Source organism: Lethenteron reissneri, unplaced genomic scaffold (genome assembly GCF_015708825.2).
Source record: "Lethenteron reissneri isolate LAM-NWPU_2019-01 unplaced genomic scaffold, ASM1570882v1 scaffold_115, whole genome shotgun sequence".
NCBI classification, from domain to species: Eukaryota; Metazoa; Chordata; class Hyperoartia; order Petromyzontiformes; family Petromyzontidae; genus Lethenteron; species Lethenteron reissneri.
In genome coordinates this window covers 1,272,386-1,290,910 of record NW_026890838.1, presented here as the reverse complement: position 1 = coordinate 1,290,910, position 18,525 = coordinate 1,272,386, and the positions used below count along the sequence as shown (strand labels likewise).

The 18,525-nt window shown below is 45.5% G+C and overlaps 1 protein-coding gene and 1 pseudogene across 1 annotated transcript in view; both read left to right on the top strand.

Annotated features, from left to right (window-relative positions):
* The first annotated feature begins 2,585 nt into the window (after positions 1-2,585).
* Positions 2,586-17,721, top strand: LOC133361602 (zinc finger protein ZFP2-like; annotated as a pseudogene).
* LOC133361590 (zinc finger protein 271-like) overlaps positions 9,967-18,525 on the top strand; it is a 34,266-nt gene continuing 25,707 nt past the window's right edge. The window contains exon 1 of the mRNA XM_061580513.1: positions 9,967-10,503. Coding sequence (XP_061436497.1) covers positions 10,376-10,503 — 128 coding nt within the window. The 5' untranslated portion in view covers positions 9,967-10,375. The remainder of the gene's footprint in view (positions 10,504-18,525) is intronic.

Genomic DNA, 18,525 nt, shown 5'->3' with positions numbered 1-18,525 from the left:
CCTGTTCAACTTTGCTTCTGACAGGAATTAACTTTGGCCCCATGCATTACATTACATATCATCTTCAATAACTGTGTACTGTTTGGGTCTTTCGGTCAAGTCACATAGATAGAAAATAATCGATCACGACGTTTTGATCGCAACACAAGCAATCGTCTTCAGGTGAGAGAGAGAGTGAAATCTGCTAGAAATTCGTGATCTGATCTCATCTGTGAAGGATGTGATTCCTGACATGCAATACCCCGGTGTCTACAAACTAAATTGTGTCTGCGGCAGTAGTTACATTGAGGAAACTAAACGACATGTCTCGGACCGTGTTCGTGAAAACAAGGCGGAACTGAACACGTTAGGACCAATACCTCGGCCGTGGCTGATCATTGTTTTAACACTGTGGGCTCACATGATATTGATTTTTCCAAGACGAAGGTAATCTGGAAACCCACTGGCTATCAAATCTTTTTCTAGAAGCCATTCAGATATATAAACATAGACAACTTCAACTGAGAAGATGGTTACAAATTGAGTAATCATTGGAAGGACGTGATTAACCAGGTAAAGGCTAAACTTGCTATGATGTTTCCATCCTTTCTACCGATGTTAACTGACTCTGAATTTCATTACTAGGTTGGATGTCTTTGTATTGACAGACTGGGTGTTCACTGTCCCAGCCTCTGTGGTTGGACCATCTCTAGCGCCACCCTCCTACCTTGATGCACCCATCTCAGGACAGGCTAATCTCTCATAATACAAATGCCACTGCCCCAGCCATTGACATGCTAATCTCTCAATACAAAGGCCACTGCCCCAGCCTCACATGATATAACAATTTAGTACTATTAATTAGAAAATTACTACGCTGAGCGCGCGCCAAATCACGCATCTGCCATGCGCGAGACAGCTGACCTGTAGTTGCCCCTAGCAACGCACACACACTATCACACACACTCCCTTTAAGAGTGTGCTCCTAATCTCAGTTCGTTACCTGTATAAAAGACACCTGGGAGCCAGAAATCTTTATGATTGAGAGGGGGTCAAATACTCATTAAAATGCAAATCAATTTATAACATTTTTGACATGCGTTTTTCTGGATTTTGTTGTTATTATTCTGTCTCTCACTGTTCAAATAAATCTACCATTACAATTATAGACTGATCATTTCTTTGTCAGTGAGCAAACGTACAAAATCAGCAGGGGATCAAATACTTTTTTCCCTCACTGTACATAACATGGTTGAGCAATAGGGAACCATCCCTTGACCACACCCGGGCATCGATCAGTCTCCCATTGTATCTGTACCAGAAGGAAATTCATCCGGTACAGCCATTGAAGGCCTCACTAACTACGTGGTCAAAATAGATGTTAAATAATATGGGAGCCAGAGGACATCCCTGTCACACCCCAAGTTGTAGAGGGAATGACTGACGGCCACGTAGTTTGACGCGGGGCCGCTCACCATCATGAAGGTCCTTAAGGATCCTGAGCAAAGTTTGAGGGACTCCGAAAGCATGAAGAACAACTCAGAGGCCAGGCCTACTGATGGTATCATAGGCCTTGAGCAGGTCAATAAAGCACATACATTCACTGACACGCACACATGGACCTACAAACACGCAAAGAAATGGACTTACACTGACTGACATGGAGCCATGCACACAAAGCGACTAACACAGACATATCGACTCACACACACAAACACATGGACTTACACACACACATGGACTCACACATGCATAGACATGCACTTTAGATACACACATGGAGCTACACACACATATATCGATGTACAGACATACAGCGTCTCACACACATCGACTCACACACAGACAAACGTGGACTCACACACACATTGACGTAAACACACATGTACTTACACACACACATATCGACTAAGACACAGACAAATGGACTTACACACACATTGCCCTACACACACATAGACATATGGACTGTGACACACAGACATCTACTTGAGATACACACACACACATGGATTAACACACACACATCGACTGACACACAAATGCACATTCACTTACACTCAGATGGAGCCATGCACACACATCGACTCACACACGCATTCACTTAGATACACACACATCGAGTGAAATACACACGTATGGACTTACACACACATGTGGACTAACACACACAGCGACTGATACGCACACAAATGGACTGACACACAAACACTTGTACGTACACACACACATGGGGCGTTGTCCGTTTGAAAAAGACAGACACACACATGGACTTACACACAGACATGGACCCACACACATAGAAACCCATCGACTTACACGCACACATATGGACTCACAACCACACAGACCTCGACTTTAGGGACACACATGATGTTTCAGCACACGAACATTATAATTGTAATATTAGGCAACTTATTAGTTTAATAATAGTAAACAATGAAGCAGAGTTGTTATGTGCACACAAACATTATCATTGTAATATTTGTAAAGTTAATTGTTTAATAATAGTAAACAATAAACCTCAGTTCTTAGTGAAAGATGCAATAAAATTGTACTTTACATTGGTGTGGTGACGCCTCGTCCCATGCAGAGCCCGCGGCCTCGCCAAGCCGGAGGAGGCGAGATATTGCCAGGCTGCGGGCTGGGCCGCTACTCCCCCACCATCCCCCCGCCAGAGGCAGGATAATACTATGTAAGCGCTTTAATAATATTAAATTAATATCTAAGCACTTTGTAGCAGTAACTGCACGCATTGGGGTGGGGGGGGGAACAGAACATGACACTGTGAAGAGAAATCGGAAGCGTGATGTGTATATTTAATGCATGTTAAACGCGTAAAATAAAATGTCCCCCGTGAGCTGGAGCGAATGCGCATCACTTGGCAGGGTCCGCCCCCCCCCCCCACACGCAATTGGCGTCAGTTGGTACGGTCGATGTCGCACAATAAGTCAATAATAAATAATAGAAACGGCACAAATGTGTTAATTAAACCACTTTAAAGTTTACAGACAGGAAAAGGGAATAGCTTATTCCCACCACGGGGCTTAGGGCGTGTCGCCCGGCAATTTTTTTTACACGTATAGCCCACTGTCTGAGAGACAAATCCCTAAACTCCACATGGTCAACATGAGTGCTACGTAAATGCACTCACATCTGAAGTTGCTGTCATTCTGACTGCTGAACGTCACTCGAGGCATCGTCTTGCAACTGAGGAACCATACCCTACACAGAAAAGAAACACCGATCCTATGATGCTCTTGAAGGTCTACTGATTTTCTGGCAAGATGATGATGTCTACAATTTCCGACTTCGCCAAACTGACCCAGCAACAGGCTTGCCAACACAAAAGAAGATTTTCGCCACGGACTTCTTTGCCTTCAGGATCATGGTGCAAAATGGCAGCTTCAATCTCTTCTTGAGATCCAAAGAGCTCTTCCACCAATATGCTGTCGACATGTATGCCAAAATTGAAGCTTCATTCGATTAAACCCACCAGATGGCAAAACATCCAACATTGAATGTCCTGACGCTCTCCAAGGGCAATGAATTTAAAAGCTGTCCTCATTATGAAACAAATAAGCCCTGTGATTGTATAACACAACCAAAAACCGTGACAAGATACACACATTTACAGACTTCATTTGCAGGATTCAATAATTCCAATTACTCTTAACGTTTGATTACTCAGAAATATGCAATGCCAGGTAACTTAACTAGTATTGAATACAATAATTTCGATGTTTGTGCATGAGTGGGGAGCGGTAGTGCAACGGTTAGCATGCTGAGCTATAATCCCAACGACCTGATATATATTCCCACAGAACCAAGGCACAACATTTGGCTGTCGCCTGATGAAGCTGGTTGTAATTATTGCCAAACGTCGTACTCAGATTGTAATGTTGTGGCTTGGCTCTCCAACACACAACCGGTGTGCTGTACTAGTGACGAATTGACCACGTTGTTTACGTGACGAACCCTTCCTAATTGGCTGTCGGGTTTACCGACACATTAAGAGTCAACATCACCACGCGTTTAGAGTATTTGACAGACAGACATTTCCACACGTTGATAAGCCACTTTGCTGTGGGCAGGTCGCTTCTGAAAACAAGAGCGGTATAGCAGCTGAAGTGGGCTTGGCCTGGTAATATAAAAAAAAAAACTGTAAAAATTATTAAAAGAAAAAAAGTTTCCAAGTCGTGAGCCAGATGAAGACAAATTTAACTTAAGCAGAGAACTAAAGCAAATGCAATCAGGCGAGAGCAGGAGGCAAGGCCCCGCGTTGTAATGTTACAACCTGGACATCGATTCCATACTCGCTGCTACTCAATTGATATCCCTACGAGAGGAGCGAGGCTCTACCTGAGTAAACAACAACAACCACCACCACAACAACAACCACGATGTGAACTTCTCACCTCGGATCTCAGTGAGCGCGCGCAGAGTGGCAGCTTACTGGTGTCTCGTGACGTCACGCGACAACAGGAGGTGACATGACGTCACTAGCAAGACATCTCCCCCTCACGCCGATGACGCAATGCATTGGTGACGTCAGAGAGCGGGTTTAGAGTTTAAGTTTATATAAATCTTGACTTAAAGCTGTCGTGACTGCAGGAATACATTCTATGGGTCTTTCGGTAAATCCACGGCCTCAGGGCGCCCTCCGATCTTACATTTACAGTACATGAAAATACCGTCTCTAGCCCCGCCCACTTACCTTTGGAGGCCGTCCATAAATGACGTCATGCGATTTTGGACGATTTTTGACCCCCCCCCCCTTTGTCACACGGCGTCACAAAAAGTCAAATAACCCTTAAATATGACGTCACAAAACCATCAGAGTATGAGAGCTCTCATACTCTGATGGTGCATTGTCCTTGAGTTGTGCGCCTTTTGGCGTCATCTGGTCCAACCCATATGAGACTAGGCTCGAAGGAAAGCTGTCTCGGGTGTGGACCAATCAACTTCAAGGACGGTGCACATTATCAGAGTTATGTCTTTTGTTTGTATTTATGACTGCAGGTATTGCGGTCTATGCAAACATGACTCCTTGCAAAAAGGTGTCAGTTTTGTTGCCAGATAGAAGGGTAAAGAACCAATTATCATATTTTTACTGGCAAATGAGGTCCCCATAGTGTAACCGTGTACTGTTTGGGTCTTTCGGTCAAGTCACATAGATAGAAAATAATCGATCACGACGTTTTGATCGCAACACAAGCAATCGTCTTCAGGTGAGAGAGAGAGTGAAATCTGCTAGAAATTCGTGATCTGATCTCATCTGTGAAGGATGTGATTCCTGACATGCAATACCCCGGTGTCTACAAACTAAATTGTGTCTGCGGCAGTAGTTACATTGAGGAAACTAAACGACATGTCTCGGACCGTGTTCGTGAAAACAAGGCGGAACTGAACACGTTAGGACCAATACCTCGGCCGTGGCTGATCATTGTTTTAACACTGTGGGCTCACATGATATTGATTTTTCCAAGACGAAGGTAATCTGGAAACCCACTGGCTATCAAATATTTTTCTAGAAGCCATTCAGATATATAAACATAGACAACTTCAACTGAGAAGATGGTTACAAATTGAGTAATCATTGGAAGGACGTGATTAACCAGGTAAAGGCTAAACTTGCTATGATGTTTCCATCCTTTCTACCGATGTTAACTGACTCTGAATTTCATTACTAGGTTGGATGTCTTTGTATTGACAGACTGGGTGTTCACTGTCCCAGCCTCTGTGGTTGGACCATCTCTAGCGCCACCCTCCTACCTCGATGCACCCATCTCAGGACAGGCTAATCTCTCATAATACAAATGCCACTGCCCCAGCCATTGACATGCTAATCTCTCAATACAAAGGCCACTGCCCCAGCCTCTGTGGTTGGACCATATTTAGTTCCCCCTCCTACAGTGGAACCTCGGTATACATCGTTAATTCGTTCCAGAAGGTAGGACTTATACCGAAAATTACGTATACCAAACAATTTTTTCCCATAAGAAATAAAGGGAAAGGAAATAATCCGTTCCAGAGGAAAATAAATTATATTTTACATGGCATATACATTAATGGGGTTGTATAAAATAATTTAGACACAATTTTACGAAAATGCATACAGAAGCCACATGACCGCGCTGCTCCCAGCTACGCTGGTCACGTGGCGTGCCTCAACCCCACACGTCGGGTGTGCCTCGACCTGGGGCTCCACCCTCCATGGGGGCAGCCCCCGACGCGGTGACTCATCCCGACCCATACAAGTTCTCGCAAGCACGTCGTATCCCAAGCAAGGCGTCATATCCCAAGACATTTTAATCTCGAAAAAACACGACGTATACCAAATTCGACGCATTCCAAAGTGGTCGTATACCGAGGTTCCACTGTACCTTGATGCACCCATCTCAGGCCTATACAAAACCTTGTCTTAGTAGCTTTTCTCTCTCACCTGAAGATGATTGCTTGTGTTGCGATCGAAACGTCGTGATTTATCATTTTCTATTTACGTGACTTGACAGAAAGACCCAAAGAGTATGAATTCCTGCATTCATGAAAGCTTTAAATCAAGAAATAACTATGCAATTTTAACACGTAGGCTTTCGCGACCAATATTATTCATAATATAGGTTTTTGGGTCAGATCGCGTTATTTATAAATGTGTCTTAACCTTCCACCACCCGACACGGCCAAACAGTAAAAAATGTGTCACGTTTTTCAAAGGAGAAAATTATTCACTTCTTTAGCCCACCGGTGTGCTGAAGAGAGAATCAACAGCATTTTTTAAATTTGAGTACGACGTTTCGCTGATAATTACAATCAGCTTCATCGGGCAAAAATGGTGAAGGTCTCTCTTAAATAGAGCAGCATCAGGGTGACGTCATCATTTAATTCAATCTGGTGCAGTGATTCGAGGCAAAGAGGGGGAGGGTATTGTAATTATATAGATTGGTAATCATTCAATTGTTATACATTGGTATTTCTTTCCCTTATAAGGAATTGTATTTATTTAATAATACGCTTCCAGGCCGCACTAAGCCTGTAGCTGTCAGAGCGATTGAAGTTATTTCTGTTTCTCTCAATTTCAATGGATTCTCTAATTAGTCTTGGCCAGTAATAATTAGTTTTACACAACACTTCAACGTTATCAAAGTCAATTGAGTGTCCTTGTTGACAAGCATGCTCTGCCACTGCCGACAGTTGTGTTTGAGATAATTCAATGTTTCTTTGGTGTTCTTTTAATCTTACGCTGATGTTACATCCCGTCTGTCCAATATAACATCTGCCACAAACAATTAATCCGATATACACCTTCTGTTGATAATTTAGGCAAAACGTCTTTAGTGCCAGATACCAGTTTTAGAATTTTGTGTAGTATTTGATTAGCTTTAACCGACTTTATGTGATGTGTTATTTTAAATGCGTTTGGTATTACCTTCGAATCTCTGCACCTTTTGAGGAACGCCAATGACGATATTAATTTCATCCGCTTGATGCGGAGCTTCTCCAATTTTCTAGTTTTGAGAATATTACCAATCTACATAATTACAATACCCTCCCCCTCTTTGCCTCGAATCACTGCACCAGATTTAATTGAATTAAATTATGACGTCACCCAGATGCTGCTCTATTTAAGACCTAGAAGCAACAGGAGAGCTTCACCATTCTTGCCCGATGAAGCTGATTGTAATTATCAGCGAAACGTCGTACTCAAATTTTTAAATGCTGTTGATTCTCTCTTCAGTACACCGGTGGGCTAAAGAAGTGAATTATTTTGTCCTGTGAAAAACGTGGCACATTTTTTACTGTTTGGCTGTGCCGGGTGGTGGAGGGTTACGACACATTTATAAATAACGCGATCTGACCCAAAAACCTATATTATAAATAACTATGTAGCTTGAGAAACTCCCAATGGTCATATAAAAACCATTGCATTTGTTACGGTTATGATGATACGCTAATCGATGCCTGGTTATAGTTAAAGTATCGTTCCCTGCTGGTCAACCATGTTACATCTGCTGATGATTTGGTAATGGCTACTCAATGAGATGGAATTAGGGAATCTTGTTCTGTGCCTCGATAATTCCATCATGAAATGGGGCCTTGCAAATGTTCCACAAAAATAAATCACCTGCCTGGGAATGTCATGTCATACAACACTGCACCTCCTCAACTCTTCATGAATATTCAGGCAGTTCTACAAGTGTTGGAGACGCTCCCATACCTGGTTAATGTGTTCATTACCGGCTCTGGTTTGGCAGCCAAAGTCTCACTTCAAATTAGTCGAGCAGCATTATTTCATTAGACTGTGTAACACTGTGTGGAAGGTGCCTGGACTTTTGCTCTATACAAAGCTTTGTCCATCGCCAAGGTCTAGTCTGGCTTGAGAGCATCCCTCTCCCAGCCATACTGGCATCGCACCCGCCCCTCACCCTTAATCCTGCAGATGGCGGGCGCACAGGATGGCACCACTTAGCCATTTCGAGCTTTGCATACTGAGTTACATGGGTCACGTGGCCAGGAGGCGCTTGTTGGCGAACACAACCGCTTGGCCTGGTTCTAGGGGTGATATCAATATAGAATATATGTAAGGATGCCCCCGAATAGACTCCCCCTGTAACTCTACCAGACACGTCCCACTGGGCGATGACCCCGGGGCTGGCCCAGGACACGCTGGCGGGACTGTCGCTCGGCTGGCCTGGGAACGCTTGGGAATTCCCCAGGATGAGCTAGAGTCTGTCGCCAGGGACAGGGAGGCCTGGACCATCCTACTCAGCATGCTGCCACCATGACCCTCACCAGGACAAGCGTTTTTAGAAACTAACAAATAAAGGTGTGATTGTTCTTGGCCACAGATATTACTCTGTGGATGCAAAATGTGAACTTATTTTAATGACCATCTGTGCTGGCTTATACAATGAAAGCTGGCCTGCCTATGATTCATCCTATATTCAACCAGACTATATTGTAATTAGAAGCTTACAGATCCTTAAGATATCAATATATAGCATTTCATCTTCAGTCTCTTTGGCAGGCGAGGCTGCATTGGTTCGGTCATAAATCCCGCATTCCCAGACACTGCATGCTCAAGCATCTTTTGTTTGTCCAGATATTAGGGGCTGAAGAGGCATGGCATTCGCTAGAGGAAGAGATTGGAGGATGTGGAGGTGATCGGACCTGCAGATGACTGGTACCAGGAGTGTCAAGATTGGCCTCTGTGGAGGAGGCCCGTGAGGTATGCTGCAGGGCAGTTAATAGATATTTGCTCTGCAAAAACGATGTCGGAAGAGCAACGCCCACATGAATAGGTGGAACGCTGGGTTCCTAAAACCCAGCAAGACAGTGGGGAGCACAGCTGGTTCATCTGTCAGTCATCCCTTGACACCTGGATCATTCCCATTACCTGCTGACAAGAAATCCACATTTACATGGCCTTAAATTGCACCTATCATGGCATTAGCACTGGGATAAGGTTACTTGTAATTCGTCATGAATGGTGGATGTTTTGTTTATATATGTTAATGATCCATGTGAAATGTACGTGTATTTAAGAGTTTATCTTTAAAGTCTTAAAGTCACTTTATTGTCAAGTGTGTTACATGCATGACATACAACACAGATGAAATTACAGTCCTCTCTCTTGGTCCCACGGTGCAACCAAGCAATTAAAAAATTAATCACAATTAACAGACATAAATAAACAATCGGCGATCAACACAAGATAAATAATCAAAAATGTAATAAACTTAAAATAAACAACAGTCAAGAATTTTTAAAATGTAAAATATTATTTAAATAAAGTATTTAAAGAAATAAGATATTTAAACCAGTGTGGTAGTGCGATGTAGTGCAATGTGCAGTCCAGAGATCAGGATGTACGAGTGAATGTGTGTGTGGGGGATGGGGTCAGGGGGCAAAGGGGGGTGGGTGGGCAGAGGGGGGGAGTGATGGTAGAGCAGGGAGGGAGTTGAGTCTCCTGACAGCCTGGTGAAAGAAACTGTCTTTGAGCCTGCTGGTCCTGGCTGGAAGACTCCGCAGTCTCCTCCCTGACGGCAGCAGACTGAAGAGGCTGTGAGATGGGTGGGTGGGATCACCTGCAATCTTGATTGCTTTGCTGGTGATGCGGGTGTTATAAATGTCCAGAAGAGGGGGGAGAGAGACACCAATGATCCTCTCAGCTGCTCTCACTATGCGCTGCAGAGTCTTGCGGCAGGACACGGTGCAGGTGCCGTACCACACGGTGATGCAGCTCGTCAAGATGCTCTCAACGGTGCCTCTGTAGAAGGTGTGCATGATGGGGGGCGGGGCTCCTGCTCTTCTCAGTTTGCGGAGAAAATACAGGCGCTGTTGGGCTTTTTTGGCCAGTGATGCAGTGTTGTGACTCCACGACAGGTCTTCAGAGATGTGCACACCCAGGAACTTGGTGCATCTCACCCTCTCCACTACAGCACCGTTGATGGTTAGCGGAGTATGCTGGGTGTGCACTCTCCTGAAGTCCACGACAATCTCCTTCGTCTTCTCAACATTCAGGTGGAGATTGTTGTCCTTGCACCACGTGGCCAGCCTGCTCACCTCACTCCTGTAGTTTGTCTCATCACCGTTTTTGATGGCACCCACCACAGTTGTGTCATCCGCAAACTTAATGAAGAGGTTGGAGCTGAATGATGGTGTGCAGTCGTGGGTCAGCAAAGTGAAGAGGAGGGGACTCAGCACACATCCTTGGGGGACCCCTGTGTTCAGTGTGATGGTGCTGGAGGTGTTGCTGCCAACTCGAACTGCCTGTGGTCTCCCTATCAGGAAGTCCAATAGCCAGTTGCACAGGGAGGTGTTGAGCCCCAGATGGTCTAGTTTGTGGATGAGCTGCTGGGGAATGATTGTGTTGAATGCTGAGCTAAAGTCGATGAACAGCATTCTGACGTAGGAGTCTTTAGTCTCCAGATGGGTGAGAGCTGAGTGGAGGGTAGCGGAGATGGCGTCATCGGTTGAGCGGTTAGACCGATACGCAAACTGGAAAGGGTCCAGGGCGGGGGGAAGGACAGACTTGATGTGTTGTAGGACTAGCCGCTCAAAGCACTTCATAAGGATGGGAGTGAGTGCGACCGGGCGGTAGTCATTGTGGCAGGAGGGAGATGACTTCTTCGGGACCGGGATGATGGTGGTAGCTTTGAGGCACGTGGGTACAACAGCCTGTCTCAGCGAGGTGTTAAAGATGTCGGTGAAGACATCTGTGAGCTCCTCCGCACAGTCTCTCCGGACACGACCCGGAATGTTGTCAGGGCCCTGGGCTTTCCTTGGGTTCGTCCTTCTGAGGGATCTCCTCACGCTATCTGGGGATAGCGTCAGCACCTGATCACCGGGAGGTGGTGGAGTCTTCTGTGCTGGGGTGCTGTTGTCTGCCTCAAAGCGAGCGAAGAAGTCCTTCAGCTGGTTCAGCAGAGAGGTGGAGCTGTCACAGGTCTGCGGAGAGGGTTTATAGTCCGTGATGGTCTGCATCCCTCGCCACAGGTTCCTAGTGTCTCTGCTGTCATTGAAGCGGTCGGCGATCCTCCTGGAGTACTGCCTCTTGGCCAATCTGATGCCTCGCGACAGGTTGGCCCTGGCTGTCTTCAGGCCCATCTCCTCGCCAGCTTTGAAGGCGGCGTTCCGAGCCCTCAGGAGCCTGTGGACTTCCCCTGTCAGCCATGGCTTCTGGTTGGCCCGAATGGAGATGGTTCTGGTGACCGTGACATCCTCCATGCACTTCCTCATGTAGGAAGTGACGGTCTCCGTGTACTCCTGGAGGTCTACGGTGTTGTTGTAGGTGGCTGCCTTTCTGAACATGTTCCAGTCGGTGGTGGAGAAGCAGTCCTGGAGTGCCTCTGAAGACCCCTCAGGCCACACACATATCCGCTTTATAACTGGTTTGGTGACTTTAACCAGCGGCCTGTACGCTGACGTTAGCAGAACAGTGGTGTGATCTGAGGCCCCAAGGTGGGGGAGGGGACGGGCTTTGTAGGCACCTTTGTGTGTAGTGTAGACATTGTCCAGGATATTGTTTCCTCGTGTGGAAAAGTTGATGTGTCCCTGGAGTTGTGGAAACACGATCTTGGGGTTGGCATGGTTGAAATCCCCAGCCAGAATGAGGAAGGCATCTGGGTGGGCTGTCTGCTGGTCACCGATGTGCTGATGGAGTTCATACAGTGCCTCGTTCCTGTTGTTTTCGGAGCCAGGGGGGATGTATAGTGCCACCAGCAATATGGCACTAAATTCCCTCGGCAGGTAGAATGGCCGGCATTTAATTACCATAAACTCCACCGATGATGAGCAGTGTTGGCAGACCACAACAGCGTCGCGGCACCAGGCATCGGTGATGTAAACACAGAGTCCCCCGCCGCGAGTCTTCCCCCCCTCGACGAGCGCTCTGTCCGCCCGGTAACATGTTAGCCCGGCTAGCTGAATGGCATGGTCCGGGACGCTGTCGTTAAGCCATGTCTCCACAAACACAAGGACACAGCACTCACTCACAGTCCTGGAAGTTGTACGAAGAAGGCGGATATAGTCCAGTTTGTTTTCCAGCGAGCGTACGTTGGCCAGTGTGATGGTAGGGATAGCCGGCCGGTGAGGGCTAGCCGCTCGCCTAGCCTCGATACCTCCGCGCTTTCCCCTCTTCTGCTTCCTCATACACCGCCTGTGGCGCTTCCACTGTAGGCTGGTTGCAGTAGTAGGGGTCGGTGGTAGAGCAGGCCTCTGGAGCAGACCGCAGTCGCGTAGCTCTTCCGCGTCTGCTGGGTTTATATCCATGAGTGTGGTTCTGCCGATGGCGAGCAGAAATTCGCGAGAGTATGTGCGCCTTACGTTTAATCGACGTGATGATGACGAACAAATGCACGTAGATGGATAACACAAAAAACATAAAAACACCGATCTGATGGGAGAGAGAGGAGCCGCTGCATGTATACGCGCCGCCATCTTGTGGGGAGCTGTGGTGCAGTTATTTCACTGCATTATGAACAACAATTAGTTTGATTATTGCCGAAAGCAAACATGATTGAAAAGTGAAAGCTGAACTTATTGTGGGCCTCTGCTATGTTGATTGTTCTTAAATGAATTACATGGTGAAGTGAGGAAGCATTAATACTGAGCAGATGAAGGTGGCCAGGCATGGTTCTGGACACCACCACCTTTCTACCATGTCAGTGTGTGACAGTGTCAAGTTTGTATTTGCAGTAAAGTATATTAACAATTGTACTTGGAGGTTAAATCAAAACAATAATTTATTTTAGTTTTCCTCTGGAACTTTTCGTAAGAATGGAAACAGTTAGGAAATTAACACGGCATATATGCAGCTGAAGTTAGATCTTTTTATCCGAGCATTCAAGAAAATCTGAATCTGGCTTTACACCTTTTAAGTTGCGATTGAACATTTAATAATGCATTTCTGCATAATACAAATAGTATCATTAGCTGAATTTAGCTTTTTAAAATATTGCTTTTGTATCCAGGGTTAACATTTATTTTGAAGATGCTAGGGCCTCCAAGCATATTCATAACCATTTGCCCTCTCATTGTGTGCCTTAACAGCCCATGTGATGAATTGGGGAATATCTTAAATATAAGAATAAATATAGACGTGTAAATCATGTGTGACTGTGTATATATTAATTCCTCTTGTGTCTCGATACTGACATAGATAGTGTGTATATTTTTTTCTGTCGGCAGCTGACTCTTCTTCTGAAGCTACCTCTGCAGAAATGGTCTGATGGAGAAAAGGCACTCAGCGCAGCTCGGTACAAAAAGGCAACAATGGGACCAATATGCAAACAGCATGGATTGTACTGGAAATTTGACACAGGACCAGAAAACTCAAACAGGAAAGAAACCCTTCAGGTGCACCCTTTGCAAGAAGGCGTTTGCAGATTCATCACATCTTAAAATACACCAGAGAACACACACGGGAGAGAAACCCTTCAGATGCGCTCTGTGCGGGAAGTCCTTTGCACTGTCATCACAACTTAAATTACACCAGAGAACACACACGGGAGAGAAACCTTTAAAATGCACTGTCTGTGAGAAGTCATTTGCATGGGCATCAGGTCTTCAGATCCATCAGAGAACACACACAGGAGAGAAACCTTTCAAATGCACTGTCTGTGAGAAGGAATTTGCATGGGCATCAGGTCTTCAGATCCACCAGAGAACACACACAGGAGAGAAACCAAACAAGTGCAGTTTGTGTGGGAAGGCATTTTCAAGTTCATTTTATTTTAAAATACACCAGAGAATACACACAGGAGATAACCCCTTCAAGTGCAGTGTGTGTGAGAAGGAATTTTTACAGTCATCAAATCTTAAAATACACCAGAGAATACACACAAGAGATACCCCCTTCAAGTGCAGTGTGTGTGAGAAGGAATTTTCACAGTCATCACATCTTAAAATGCACCAGAGAACACACAGGAGAAAAACCTTTCAGGTGCACCCTTTGCGGGAAGACCTTTGCAGAGTCATCACATCTTAAAGAACACCAGAGAACACACACTGGAGAGAAACCTTTCGGGTGCATCCTTTGCGGGAAGCCCTTTGCAGAGTCATCACATCTTAAACAACACCAGAGAACACACACTGGAGAGAAACCTTTCAAGTGCAATGTGTGTGGGAAGGAATTTTCAGGTTCATCACCTCTTAAAAGACACCAGAGAACACACACAGGAGATAAACCCTTCAAGTGCACTCTGTGTGGTAAGGAGTTTGCACAGTCATCTCATCTTAAAAAACACCATAGAACGCACACAGTAGAGAAACAGTTCAAGTGCACTGTGTGTGAGAAGGCATTTGCACAGTCATCAGTTCTTCATCGACACGAGAGAACACACACAGGAGAGAAACCCTTCAAGTGCAGTGTGTGCAGGAATGCGTTTGCAGAGTTATCACATCTTAAAATACACCAGAGAACACACACGGGAGAGAAACCCTTCAAGGGTAGTGTGTGCAGGAAGGCATTTGCAGAGTCATCACATCTTCAAAGACACCAGAGAACACGCAGGCATCAGAAGATCCTCCAGGAGTGTAGTCTTAAATCGACTTGTGAAAGTCAAAGTGCTGCAATGAGCCCATCCCTCCTGAAAAAAGAACCAGAAGCAAATTCCAGCTTGGACACTATGAAATGTATCAAGGTGAAATTTGAAGAGGTGACAGTAAAGAGAGAAGAAGTGAAGGTGAAATGTGAAGATGAAGATTCAACTCCAAAATCGGACCTTCACATCAATGGAGGCAACGTGAAGCAGGAGGAGAATTCTGACTGTGAGGCAGAGCGAGGCACCTCCCAGCAGTTTGTGGAAGTGGAGGTGTGGGTGGACTTCTTAGACCAGGGGTCTGCAACCTTTAAGACATAAAGAGCCACTTGGACCCGTTTCCGAAGGAAAAAATAAACTGGGAGCCGCAAAACCATTGTGACATATAACACTGCATATATTGTTTCTTACCTTAATGCTATATACAGGATCGTGCAGTCAGCTGTCAATCTGAAGAAAAAAAGGACTTTTTCACTTAACAATGTAAAATATATTTTTGCAAATTAATAGCTAATTAAAATATTTGATTTACCTGGTTAATGGGATTTTTGCTCCTGAACCTCAGTGCACAGTGTCTGCACATCAGGGCTGTAAGACGTCACCTTCATTTTCACACAGGCTTGCAAGCTGTCATCTGTGAGGTGTGATCGATGTTTGTCTTTAATATAGTTCATGTTGGAGAAGACCTGCTCACATACATATGTTGAGCCGAAGATCGACAGGACTCCAAATGCATACTTTTTCATGTTTATATAAGTGTTGGGGATGGCATTCCATGTTTCGAATACAAGTTTGTCCTGTTTGGGAAGGTTTTCAATATCACTCCATTTATGATTCTGAGCCAGAATGGCCTTCTGATGGGCAACATCCTCAAGAGTAGCGGTCAAGCATTTGAACTTGGACACCCATATATCTTTGTCGGCTATATCAGCCAGTTCCATCTCAAGATCAGGTTGACTTACATCTGCAAATAAAGTCATATTCAATAGGGATGGATCGATCGCCAGGGGAGTGACAGGGAAGGATGTGGTTTTTTCCTCTCTGAACTCACAGAATCGTTTCCCAAACGAACGTTGCATTGCGGTGATTGCAGATTTGAAATATTCCAAATTTATCGTATCATGACTTTGTTTGAACTCTCTCAAAGAGGGAAAGTGAGGCAGTGTACCTCTCTGTAAATCTTTGACAAACACTGTCAACTTGTGCTCGAATGCCAAAACCTCCTCCAGCATGTGCAGGGCTGTGCCTCCTTTCCCCTGAAGGGTTGTATTTAGCGTGTTTAGATGTGCTGTCATGTCTACCATAAAATGTAATTTTTCCAGCCACTCTGGCTGTTCCAGCTCAGCAAAGGTGAGCTCTTTGCTGCCCAGGAAGGTTTTTACTTCTTCCAAACATGTGACAAAGCGTTTTAGCACCTCGCCTCTTGACAGCCACCGGACCTTGTTGTGGAGCAGGAGGTCAGAATATATGCTTTCCACCTCATCCAATAGCAAACGGAACTGGCGGTGGTTTAAACCCTTTGCCATTATCTTATTAACAATCTGAATGACCACATCCATCACTTTTGTGCATTCCAGGGGAAATGTTTGAGCACACAATGCCTCTTGGTGCAGGATGCAATGAAATTACAGCAGCGTTCTACCCAGCGCCTTCTGCAGTAGAGCCACAAAGCCCTTCTGTGCTCCTCTCATGCTCGGTGCCCCATCAGTAGCCACTGAGACCAGGTGGTTGGTGTTTATTTTTTTAGCACTTAAAAAGTCCAGGACAGCCTTACAGATATCCTCACCCCTTGTTTGGTCTTTTAGTGGTATCAGCTCAATCAGTTCTTCCTGTGGCCCAAAAGAGTTCACATATCGGCAGAACAGCGCTATTTGTTCAATATCACCTTTATCTTTGGACTCATCACAGGCGATGGAGTACGCCACAGCTGAATTAATGTCTTGAATTTGCTGTTTGCTAATGTTTTCTGCCATTTTTAGGGTTCTGTCTTTGACAGTCTTCGCAGAGAGAGGCATGTCTTTGATTTTCTGCACAATTTCATTCTTGTTTTTGAAGTCCATTTATAGATGTTCCGAAATATTAATGAATGCTTCTTTTATATACTCTCCATCTGTGAAGGGCTTCCCGTGCTTGACTATTTCCTGAGCGGCCACAAAACTAGCAGTCTCGTCAGTAGAGAATGCAAATGATTCTGTCCATGTATCATTAAACACTCTGTTTTCTTCAGAAATTTTTCTCTTCTTGCCTTTATCCATGGCTGGCCTACCGGGGGGTCGAAAACAGCGACGTAATTAGAAATCACAGGGCCCCATAGCAAAATTTGCTATGCCCACCCCCCTCAAGCTCCAGCCACCCCCCTCCCCTTTCCGTGCAACCTACTCCAACCAAAAAAAAGAATGCAATTGAACAGCACATTACACAGCCAATAACAATGCCCCCAATGTGCCATAAAAAACTAATTACTGCCCCAAAGTGCCAGAGAAAATGACCAATGCCCCCAAATGACCAATGCCCCAAAATGCCATAGAAAATTAATCAGGGCCCCAGTGTACCATAAATCATAATCAGTGCCTGATGTAAATAATAATTAATAATGAGGGCCCAATGTCATCCTCGTCATTATAAAAATAACTTTATTTTTTGGTTTGACCCCCTCAGAATTACTCCTCATAGAAATAAACGTTAAATTAACAAGTTACCTTTTTTGTGTGTGTGTGTTCTTCACTCCCGCGCTGTGCTGGCTCAGGCTGGCTCCGGCTCCGTCACTCCTCCCCCTCGCACGCAGGCGGCCTGACGTCACCAGGCACTGTACTAGCGGCGAGGCGGAGCTAAGGAGCGGAGCTGATGGAGGCAGCCATGTTGCGTTACCTAGCAACGGCAACGTTATTGCCTGTCACCGGGCGGGCAGTGTGGAGCGGAGCGGCTACCTGTCAGCAGCGGCAACGCCAGAGCAGGTGTCACAGTGCGCCTCCTCCCCTCGCTAGCATCCGCCCCGGAGCCGCGGCCAAGGTTCAAAAGAGCCGCATGCGGCTCCGGAGCCGTGGGTTGCCGACACCCGGTCTAGATGATAGATTCCCAGTACGCCGACTCAATGACATAAGAATTGCTACAGTGGACATAAAAAGCTGGCCGTATAGGCAGCAGCTGAAAAAGCAGAATACAGTCGACATGAAAGGCTGGCAGTACACTGAACTAAACCGAATGCGCATGACTTGGCAGGGTCGCCCCCCCCACCCACAATTGGCGTGAGTTGGTATGGCCGATGTGTTTTAACATCTTAACACCGGTTTTGTTGCCAAAAAAGGGGGAGACCTCTTATTATATTTTGATACTGGAAAAGGAGGTCCATGAAGTAGTGAGCCAGATGAAGACAAATTAAACTTCTGCAGAGAATTAAATCAAATGCAATCAGACGAGGGCAAGAGGCAAGGCCCCGCATGGGTAGGCCCCGCGTTGTAATGTTCCGATCTGGACATCGATTCCATACTCGCTGCTCCTCAAT